We start from the raw sequence: 11,411 nt of genomic DNA on the forward strand, positions 1-11,411 counted from the left end.
GGGAGGAGGTGAAGACATTCATAACAATTAACTCACAGGGTCTTCCTGAGGATGAGAACCACTGTTCTAAGGGAACCCAGTCAGCCTTTATCCCTGAATTCCTCAGGCTCGGGCTCCTTCCTCCTGGGACACTGGCTCTCATCCTAGCTCAGGACCAACAAGTATGTCTCCTCTCCGCCACCTGCCGGCGGGGGGGCTCCCTCCACATGGCTCTGGGGACCCCCGACCCGGGCTGGGCAGAGCCTGCCAGAGTGGCCCTGGCGTGAACTTACATGTCGTGCAGCCCTGACGAGTAGTAGGACAGGGTGGGGCTGGGAGAGCGAGTCTGCGGCCGGGGCCTGGCTGCGCGAGGCGGGACGGAGGGGCTGGTGGACAGAGGCTTGGCGCTTCGGGGCGGAACCGGCGGGGCGTTCAGGAGCCGGCACTCTTCCCTGACCTGGCACGGGAAAGAACACCGTGGTTAGACGGATGGGCAGTGCCCGGCAGCTCCACCCGCGGCCCACCGCTCCTGGCAAACGCAGATGGTACCAGCAGGGCCTCAGGACGGGAGAGGGACACAGAGGATGCCAGAGGCAGAACCCCTGCCCCTCCCATCCTCCCCGGGACAGACGCTGCTGCTGAAATACCGCAGGCCATCGAGACACAGCAGGTGAAAGGGTGAGTGATGTGCGAGGACATGTGCAGCAAGAGGAGTAAGAAAATCAGGGCATAAAGCGGTCAGGGATCAAACTCTCCTTGCCCTTCAGTGGTGTTCACTCACTGAGCAAAGTGACTTGAATTTGACCCGAACCCGAGGGCACAGCGCACTGTCCCCTGGGTCAGAGTTCCTTCTGAAGTCATGCTCAGGGCTCTCATGTGTAAATGTGCACGTGGATCATGAATCCCCCGGGGATCCTGCAGACGTGTGGACTCATTCCGGGACCCCAGGAGGGGCCTGAGAGTCTGCATTCCTCATAAGCTCTCCGGAGAGACTGACCAGGCCCACACTGCAGGAGCGAGGCTGTCATAGGAATAATGAAGGCAGCTCTCCAAGTCCCCAAGAGAGCACGTTTGTAAAAAACACATATTTTTAGTGATTTCAGAGAGGAAGGGAGAGGGAGAGAGAGAAACATCAATGATGAGAATCCTGGGTGGGCTGCCTCCTGCACACCCCACACTGGGGACCAAGCCCGAAACCCGGGCATGTGCCCTGACTGGGAATCCAACTGTGACCTCCTGGTTCATAGGTCAATGCTCACCCACTGAGCCACACCAGCCAGGCCAGAATATGACTTTTTAAAGAGGTGGACATTTTTATGAACTTCTCTGTGTCTGCCAGCAGGGGGCAGTTTATACCTGACTCTGCTGGTCTACCCTGAAGGACATAGAGCCTATTCTGACTTTGGCGAACACACCCTCGCCTGCGTTCAGGCCGCATCCCCACCGGCTCCTTCCCCTTTGCTGTCAATGCCCTCCTGCCCAGCAGCTCTGGGGTGACAAAGGCAACGAAACAGCCAGCTCCCCTTAGCTTTGCCTCTCAGTTTGCTTAAGACCCAGTGACACGGGTTCACGCTACACCGCATCTCCCACCACCGCATGCGCACCGGGCTCTAACTGGCCCAGGCCTGACTCACCGGCCAGAGAAAACCGGGGGGGGGGGGGGGAAAAAAAACGGGGGGGGGGGAAGAAAATTCACATCTCCCCAGGGACCTGGCGAACCTCAATTCTAAGTGAAATGGAAGCGATTTAAAGAACACCCGACCCACTGGATTTCTTCCTGGGGCTGCAGGGGGCGGGAGGGGTGTCACTGCTGGCACCTGGAGGCCCCCCTCCCCGCTTATGGGGACCCTCCGGTTCCAGCTTTGCATCTGGAGCAGCTCTTTAGGCAAAAGCCAAGTTCTCAGAGCAGCAGACCTGCTTCTGCCCGCGGGCTCTCCCCTTCGCTCTTGGGAAGGTGGAGTGGAGGGTGCAGGAGGAGGTCTGGGTAAAGGATGGGGGCGCTCGGCTGGCTCGCGGAACCTGGCACCACTATGGGGTCTTCTGAAGACGTTGAGAACCGCCCAGCGTGGCCCAGTGGCTGGGCTTTGACCTCCGAACCAGGAGGTCACAGTGTGATTCCGGGTCAGGGCATGGGGCCGGGTTGCGGGCTTGATCCCCAGTGTGGGGTGTGTAAGAGGCAGCCGATCGATGATTCTCTCATTGTTGCTGTTTCTGTCTCTCCCTCTCTGAAATTAAAAAAAAAAAATGAGAGAGAGAGAGAGAGAGAGAGAGAGAGAGAGAGAAGCTAAGAACCAACCAGGGCGTTGGCGAGCTCTGGCCGGGTCCCCGACCCCCTGCCTGGCTTGTGGGAACACACACTGGTTACAAGACGAGTAACCAGCACGCTGTGTCACTGCTCCCACCGTGGCAGGGACTGCAGGGTGGGACTGTGCTGCTCTCAGCCTGGGGACCGGCTGCAGAATCGGGGCTGGAGGTGGGCCTGCATCGCAGAGGCGCGTGGTTGAGCTTGTGCTTATAGGATTAGTGGTCGTGGAACCTGACTAACTTCCCCATTTTTAAAATGCACTCAGTGATGCCTCAGTATCCTGTGAGAGGGAGCAGCACGCGGGGGACACGGCTGGTGCTGGGTCTGATTCAGACTCTCCCACATTCTGGGACTAGTCATTGAGGACGGCCTCTCATTGGAGACCGCTGCCTGGACGCCAGTGATCCTTCGCGGAGGGGCCAGTTACCAGGCGCCTCTGAATTGAACCAGTTGACCGAGGGGTAGAGCCCAGCGAGGCCGCTGGTCGCTGAATCTGACCTCGGAGACACCCTCTCTCCCAACCCCAGGCTCTCGAGGTCCCTCGGAGCTGGTCCTGCCACCTCCTTCCCCACCCGGTGGCCTAGGAAATGCCACTGAGAAAGTCTCAGGAAGGAGGAATTCGCAGGGACAAAGGCGTGGAGGCATGAGAGCCCGCCCGGCGCTCTGGCCTGGGGGCCTAGGTGAGGAGACAGAGCTGGGGCCACTCAGCAGATGGGAGGTGCAGGGCAGGGCAGGGCTGGCAGAAACCGGGGAGCTCCGTGTTGAAGTTGCTGAGCTGGAGCGCGACGCTCTGCCAGGAGGATCTGGACTCCGATCACACTGAGATCGCCAGCTGGCCACAGAGCGGGAGGGGGAGACAGGGAGGGAGGCAGCCTGTGGGCCATCTTCCCCTCTCAGAGCAGAGGCGTGCTGGATGGTTTCCGGGGCGAGGTGGACAGCAGGAGGAAGACAGAGGACAGGTGGAAGGATGTGGGGAAGTCTGGAAGGGTCTGGACGTTCCGTACTAGTTAGCAGGTTACTGGGGATCTTAGCAGGTGAAGCCCGAGTCCAGTGAGGGGGGCAGAAGCCCATCCCAGGGAGTCAAAGCTAGAACAGGAGGTGAGGGTGGCCGGTGGGACCAGACCATGTTCTCAGGAGTACTGGCTGGAAGTAAGGGGGAGCCAGTTATTAGAAAGGATGCAGGATCGAAGGAGGCATGTTTTCTAAAATTTTGTTTATTTATTTTAAAATATATCTTAATTGATTTTAGAGAGGAAAGTAGAGGGAGGGAGGGATAGAAACAGCAATGATGAGAGAGGATCATGGATCGGCTGCCTCCTGCACGCCCCCTACTGGACATTGAGCCTGCAACCCGGGCATGTGCCCTGACTCGGAATGGAGCTGTGACCTTCTGGCTCAGAGGTCGATGCTCAGCCACACCGGCCGGGCACTATTTTTATTTTTTAAAGTTGGAAGAAACTTGGAGAATGTGCCAGGTGTGGACAGGTGAGCAGGAGGCCGAGGGCGCAGGGAGCCGCCCACGTCTCTAACTCTTTAGCTGGGAGAGGGCAAAGGGCAAAGAGCAGAGGGCAAAGGACCAGTAACTGGTGGACAATGGCAAACAAGGCCGTCTTGCCACACAGCCCCGTGGTAAGCATGATGCCCGGGGGCCTGTTAAAAGGACAACGCTCACTGCTGCGTGACCGGAGACAGGGTTACATGCAGACGTGTAGAGTGTTTCATACACGTTACCTGTGACTGGACGTCTTTCTCCTGTGACATGAATTTCCTCTGACACTTCCTAGGAATTACAGGAGGATAAACAAACACACCCCCAATGCTCATGAGGCAGCACAGGGGGACGGGGTTTGTGGTGTGATGATGTTTCCTGAAAAGTCCTTGTTTCTTGGAATTCCCTGATTTTCTCCGATGGAAGAAGTGACACGCACACGCCCCTTCACTAACTGGACCAAGGACAAAGGTTAAGAGGAGTAAATGGTACACTTACTATGACATGTTTTTTGCTTAACTGTCTTTTTTTGTCTGAAAAAAAATAAAAATAAAAATTTCTGCCCTAGACCCGTGGTTGGCAAACTGCGGCTCGAGAGCCACAGGTGGCTCTTTGGCCCTTGAGTGTGGCTCTTCCTAAGCCTTAGGAGTACCCTAATTAAGTTAATAACAATGTACCTACCTATATAGTTTAAGTTTAAGAAATTTGGCTCTCAAAAGAAATTTCAATTGTTGTACTGTTGATATTTGGCTCTGTTGACTAATGAGTTTGCTGACCACTGCCCTAGACAGTTTGGCTCAGTTGATACAGCGTCGGCCTGCAGATGGAAGGGTCCTGGGTTCGATTCCAGTCAAGGGCACATGCCTGGGTTGCGGGCTCAATTCCCAGTAGGGGGTGTGCAGGAGGCGGCCGATCAATGATTCCCTCTCATCATTGATGTTTCTCTCTCTCTTCCTCTCCTTTCTTCTCTGAATCAATTAAAAAAACATATTATTTAAAAAAAAAGAAAATTTCCTGGCAGTGGTAGCTCCACTGTTAAATTAAAGGCCACGAATCTGGAGACCTGCTGAGGAGCCCACAGGCGGGAAGTGAACATCTCAGACGCGAGGGCAGCCACTCCTGGGATTCCAGATGCTCAGGCAGCGAAGGGTCATTTTGTTTCTGTGTGAAGACGAGTCAGGAAACACACAGACGATGGACGGACTCCCCTTTCCTGTGGGTTTTCTGCTCTGAAAAGCCAACCTCGGGCCCCTGCCAGTGAGGCGACCGGGACCGCTGTCTCGTGACCACGCTTCCTCGAACTTTGTCACTTTGCCTTCGCTGCCCGCCCTCTGCACGCGTCTTCCCTTTCCTCCCTCACTCCCTCTCCCAGATAACAACATCGTTACAGCCGTCAGAAATCTTATTTATAAAGAGGCTTTTATACGAAGAGTTCATAACCCTGCTGTGGATCCACCAGGGCCTTTGCAGCCCAACAGAAATTCAAGTCTGATCAGGACAAAATGGCAATGGACGCGCCTCTCTGTGATGGATGACACGAGGGCAGGAGGGGTTTACAGTCGATCCTGACTCTCAGATGCGGAGGTTTCCTGTCCAGCGTTCTGCACTGACAGGGACCCACGCAGGCCGGGTCTCAGCCAGCCTCCTTGTCCAAGCCCCGGGGGAGGGAGGCGGGGGTGCAGGAGGCCGCTCCGGGAGCAGAAGGGCAAGTGGGTCTGAAAGGGGGGCTTGTTTAAGCCCGAGGGTGCTCCCATGGGCGCAGGGAATGTGCCCTGGGGCAGGGGGTAAAAAGGACTTTTTCTGAGCAAGGAGTATAATAGCACATGATACATATATATGTTTAAGTGGTGTATGACCCTCCTATTAATGTGATTTTATGCAAATGCTATGTGAGAGTCCAGGTCTGAAACAAGAGCTATCCCATAGAACATTCTAATAACTTTATCAACAGTGTCATCATTGCGACTTTCCATGGACACGGGAGGAAAAAAAAAAATCCCGGCTGAGGTTTCATTTAAAATCAAATTACCTCCATGAAACCGAAGGCAATTAGTTTCAAAATTACTAAAACACAACAATAATTTAGTGCTCATTTCAATGACCAAGTGGAGGCCTAGGTACACGGCTTGCTTACAGAGTACACCTCAAGGGCTGCGATTAAAATTAATTACATGTCAGAGGCCTTGGGAGACTCATTAATTAGTGAACTCCTGGGCGAGTCCTTTGGTAGAGCAATTATTTTGAAAAGTAAATAATCACTTCCAGATTCATATTTTTAGTACCAAAACTTGGATATTAATATGTCAGGCTTATTTAATAAAAATCTGTCCTTTAATGCCTTTATCTAATATTAATATTTGACAGAGGGGAAAAGTCCAAGGACAAAATAAATAAAAATTCAGAGTAGAATCAATTCTCATAGCCACTTTCCCCAGTTCATAAGGAAACCTACTTTTAGCCTGGCCGGTGTGGCTCAGTAGTTGAACATCAACCCATGAACCAGGAGGTCATGGTTCGATTCCGGTCAAGGGCACATGCCTGGGCTGAGGGCTCGATCCCCAGTGATGTTTCTCTCTCTCTCTCTCCCTTCCTCTCTGAAATCAACTTACCCCCCCCCCACATATTTTTATAGCATTTATTTTTTTACATTATTATATATTTATCCCATATTTTTTGCTTTCTTTTCAGCAAAATCACTAATGATTATTATTTTTTTAAAATATATTTTATTGATTTTTTACAGAGAGGAAGGGAGAGGGACAGAGAGCTAGAAACAGCGATGAGAGAGAAACATCGATTCAGCTGCCTCTTGCACACCCCCTACTGGGGATGTGCCTGCAACCAAGGTACATGCCCCTGACCGGAATCGAACCCGGGACCCTTGAGTCCTCAGGCAGATGCTCTATCCACTGAGCCAAACCGATCAGGGCATTAATGATTATTTTAATCAAGATTTTCACATAATTTGTACCCTCTTGACAGAAATGTCAGATTTTTTAAAAAAATTTAAATTCTTTATTGTTTAAAGTATTAAATGTGTCTCCTTTCCCCCCCACGGGCCTCTCCCTGGCCACTCCTACCCGCAGCACATGCCCTCACCCCCTATTGTCTGTGTCCAGGGGTCATGCTCATATGATAGCATTTCTTTTTAAGCCTCAGGGAGTCACCTGATCCTGCAGGGCTGTGCCATCTCGCGGAAGAGTGAGTCAAGGCCACTCCTCAGCCTTAATCCCTATGGGTTTGCCTGGACCTGCCAGTGTCGGACCTGCGGCTGCAGCCTTAGCGCCACAGGTGGCTCCTCCACGGCCACTCTGTCCCTAGTCCCCTCCCCCAGGGACGCGCCCCGTGCTGCGGGGCCCACATGCTGCCCCGCGTGTCTGGGGCTCCCTTGTGGGTCTATCACGGCTCCGCATCTGCCCCATAGCCAGGGAACCATCACGTAACACCCAGCTTATCAGGCAGACGTTTTTACAGTCAGATGCAAAGAATGTTTTGTTATTTTTAAACTCAGGTTTTTGCAATCTCCCAGAGACCCAGGGAAATGAGACCATCCCACGCACTTCTGGAGCGTGGGGACACTGGCCCCGGCCTGGGTGCCCGGGCCTCGGGGGGGGTGGGGCAGGCTGTGGAGGCAGGTGTGCCTGTTCCCACCCTTGTCCCCCTCAGCCTCCCTGACTCTCTGGAGAGGCTGGAACCCTTAGAGAGGAAAGGACAGAGTCAACACATTTCTGGGATCTTGTTGGTCCCACACCTAGTTCTCTCTCTAGAGCAGGGGTTCTCAGCCTTCTGGCCCTTTAAATACAGCTCCTCATGTTGTGACCCAACCATAAAATTATTTTTGTTGCTACTTCATAACTGTAATGTTGCTACTGTTATGAATCGTCATGTAAATCTCTGATATGCAGGATGGTCTTAGGCGACCCCTGTGAAAGGGCCGTTCGACCGCCAAAGGAGTCGCAACCCACAGGTGGAGAACCGCTGCCCCAGAGTGTGGGTGGGAAAGCGCTGACCACCTAGCCGGGTGACAGAGATGCAGCATGATGGCTGGGCGGGGGGGACAGAGTTCTCCTCACGGGTACAGACAGGAACAAAGCCCACCAACACTGCTGGGCAGAGAGCACAACTGCGCCCCCGAAGCAGGGTGTGCAGGACAGAATCAGGACAGAATGAACGGACGGACACACTGCAAAGGGCCAGGCACCTCTGATGGCCTGGGTCCCGGGCCACGGCAACACAGAGCTCACCACCCACCACCAGCCCTGCTGCCCTTCCCGTGAAAGACGCTTTCTCTGCTGGTCCTGGCCCCAGCACCTTCTGTTCCTAAAGACTGGGCGCAGTGAGCACCGTCCCAGACACTGTGTCCCTGGAAAGCTGAGCACCTTCCCTAGTCATCAGGTGGAAGAGCTGGGGGATACGGGCTGGTCTCTCCCCCAGGACGCACTCCCCTGGCGCGATGCAGAGGACTTCTAGTTAGTTCTACGGGAGCACTGGGATTTCTGCCACATTCAAGTTCCCTCCCGACAACCCCCAGCTGAAGCCACATCTGACTGTCACCGCGTCCCCTGGATCCCACACACGCGCTAAAGAGGGGAAACCCGTTTCACGGTCACAGAGCCTGTAAAAAGCACCACTTCATTTCAAAAATGTAATTTTTTTTAAAGCAAATCAAATGATTTCAGGTGTTTACAAAAAATCGTTGCGGTCACAGCGTTCTATAAACACGGGACACGCTCTGAGAAGGTTCTCCTGCGTCACGAGAAATCACGCGTAGACCGGATGCCACCCTTTTCTCTTTCCTGTAAGATCTGCTTTTCGTTTCACATTTAACATTTTTCTCTTGGTACCAGGGTCAAGAGAGAGCCTCCATATTTATGTTCTAACTCATCTTATGTGCCACAGGCCAAACACAGTTTCCTCCCTTTAGACTCGGTTACATAACTGACTGGGTGTGACCACCACGCAGGAGTCAATCAATGACTCAACAAACAGGAGTTCCCACTATGTGCCAGGCAGGGCCAAAGTTCGACAGGAACCGCTCCTGTCAGGGCTCCAAGCTTCAGGAAACATTAACTATATGGCTGAGGTGAGACTAAAGTCGCCTGGAGCACTGGCCAGGGGGAGTGTCCTTTGACTTCCTGCCTGTCTTTTGGGGTGCATCCTCTGTCATGAATAAAAGGACCAAGGACTCTAACCCTGCCAAGACTTCCCCCAAACATCCCGGGACCTCCACTGGGTATAGGGGCCGTCGAGCTGGTGCCTGAAGGTCAAGGAGCAGGACAAAGCCTAGGCCTGCGGTTCCTGGGGGGTTCTTAGGTCCTGGGGCCAAGAGCCAGAACTGGGCCTCGCTCAGGAAACTGCAGCAGCGAGGACTCTGCATGGGCAGCCGAGCATGGCAGCTGGCACAGGCGCTGTCTGGTGTCCTGGTGCCCATACCTGGCTCCAGCCCCTGGGCCACCATTGCCTCATGCACCCTCCTCAGCCCCCTTTTCTACCAGCCCATCACGACTTCCTGTTTCTCCGCGCCCGTCCCAGCTTCCACACCTTCGCTCATGCTATTCCGAGATGTCCTTCCTTCTCGTCTCTCTGCTTCCCAAGTTCATATACATTCTGTCAGTTCATTGACAATGTCACAAAGCCTTCTTTCATTCATCGCCCAATCAGAGCTTTCTTTCTCCCCTGAATCCCCACACACATCATCTATGGACATAGTTCTTTTCCACCGACCATCACATTTTAACTTGTATGCTAGTCACCTCTTTTCATCTGTTACCTGCCCTACGAACGGAAAGGTGCTAGAATTCAGAGCCCAGGTCTTACTGATGGTCATATTTCTAGCATCTCACCCCCTAGGTAACTGCATGGTTTTGACGCGGGGTTCTGCACAGCTCCAGGGTTCCGGACAAGCGTGCTGACCACCTGGTGGGGCGGAGAGCACGCCAGGGCTTCAGTCAGACGGGTTTTTATTTTGTCTATTGACTGTGATGGATATGAGTTCTTTCCTTTAAGGGTCCTGCTGGAGACAGGAAAAGCCACTGCAATAGGTGCTGTCCAGTGAATGAACAGAATCACACCCAGTGCCTCTAGTGCTTGCTCCCTTCAGGCACAATGAAACCCAGCAATCAACAGTGAGTGGCACAGGCTCCGAGTGCCTGTCCACCGAAGGCCGTGGCGATACAGAGGCCCTGGCTCCTCTCCTAACTGACCTCTCATATTCGAATCTGATGGAAGCCCCTCCAGCACTGACAGTTGTGTTAAGGGTTTAAGAGAATCACCCTGGCCCCTGGTTCTGTTGTGGTGTGTGTGGATGTGTGTGTGTGGTGTGTGTGTGTGTGGGGATGTGTGTGTGGGGATGTATGTGTGTGGGGTGTGTGTGAGTGTGATGTGTGTGTGTGTGATGTGTGTGTGGTGTGTGTGTGGGGGTGTGTGTGTGATGTGTGTGTGTGTGGTGTGTGTGATGTGTGTGTGTGTCTGGCTGGAAGGAGACAGATCAAGAGTGGTAAAATATATTGAGCAAGGATGGGCCTTTAAACAAAAATTAATGTTGCTTAAATTGAGGGGGTTGAAAAGAAAAGCCAAAGCTAATGTGTGTGGGAGTGTCTGTGTGTGTGTGTGGGTGTGGGTGTTTGTGGGGTGTGTGTGTGGGGTGTGTGTGTGTGTATGTGTGTGTGTGTGTACATCAGTACACCCACTACACTTTGATCTCTAGGGCACTCGGGGGATGTAGGAAAGAGATGCAGATTATGCTCATGTCACTTGATCCCTCCTCCCTCATAGATAAATCTACTTCCTCCTCCTTCAGGCTTCCCTGTCACTGTGAACGGCACTAACCCCCACTCCGTGGCTCAGCCTAAATAAAAATCGAGGCGTTTGCCTGGCTTTCTCTCTTCCCTTCACTGCCCACACCCAATTTATCAGTAAGTACTGTCCACCTCTACCCCCTGCTCTCAAGCAGCTCATTCCTCCCCGCCACCCTCTGCGACCAGCCGCGGAGCTCAGGGCACCTCCCTCATCCCGCTGGGACTGTCATCGCCTCCTAGGCTCCCGGCCTCTGCTCGCTCCTCCCTGTGATGTTCTCTGCACAGCAGCAAAAGTCATGTTTAAATCTCTCCTATTTTTAAAAAATATATTCTTATTGATTTCAGAGAAGGGAGAGGGAGAGAGAGAGAGAGAAACATCAATGATGAAAGAGAATCATTGATCGGCTGCCTCCTGCACGCCCCACACTGGGGATCGAGCCCACAACCCGGGCCTGTGCCCAGACCGGGAATCAAACTGTGACCTCCTGGTTCATAGATTGATGCTCAACCGTTGAGCCACACCGGCCCAGGCATAATGAATGATGTTTTAAAATTTTCAGCATCCAAGTACATACAATTCCCTTAATTTAACTTGGTCAATTTCCTTTTGTAATTCCTTTTACTTTGCATATTTTTTGGTTTGCTCTTAGGTGGAAAGTGATTTAGAGTTGCTATGTCTTCTGGACAAATTAAATTATTAAATTATAAAAAACAACAACACCCGCCACCATGTGCGACTTACGGCTTCGGACTTGGGAGGCACTGGAGGTGGAGGTAGGGCGATCTCGGCAGGCGGCACGGCTGCTCCCAGCGGCCCGGGCAGAGGGGCGGGTGCGCACTT

At 53.0% G+C, this 11,411-nt stretch overlaps 1 protein-coding gene across 1 annotated transcript in view; it reads right to left on the minus strand.

Moving 5' to 3' along the window:
* GAREM1 (GRB2 associated regulator of MAPK1 subtype 1) overlaps nt 1-11,411 on the minus strand; it is a 127,354-nt gene that overhangs the window by 4,109 nt on the left and 111,834 nt on the right. Inside the window, exons 5-6 of the mRNA XM_006766396.2 lie at nt 11,313-11,408; nt 273-436 (exon numbers count right to left, since the gene is read on the minus strand). Of these exons, the coding sequence (XP_006766459.1) occupies nt 273-436; nt 11,313-11,408 (260 nt within the window). The remainder of the gene's footprint in view (nt 1-272; nt 437-11,312; nt 11,409-11,411) is intronic.

This window comes from Myotis davidii, unplaced genomic scaffold (genome assembly GCF_000327345.1).
Source record: "Myotis davidii unplaced genomic scaffold, ASM32734v1 scaffold520, whole genome shotgun sequence".
NCBI lineage: Eukaryota > Metazoa > Chordata > Mammalia > Chiroptera > Vespertilionidae > Myotis > Myotis davidii.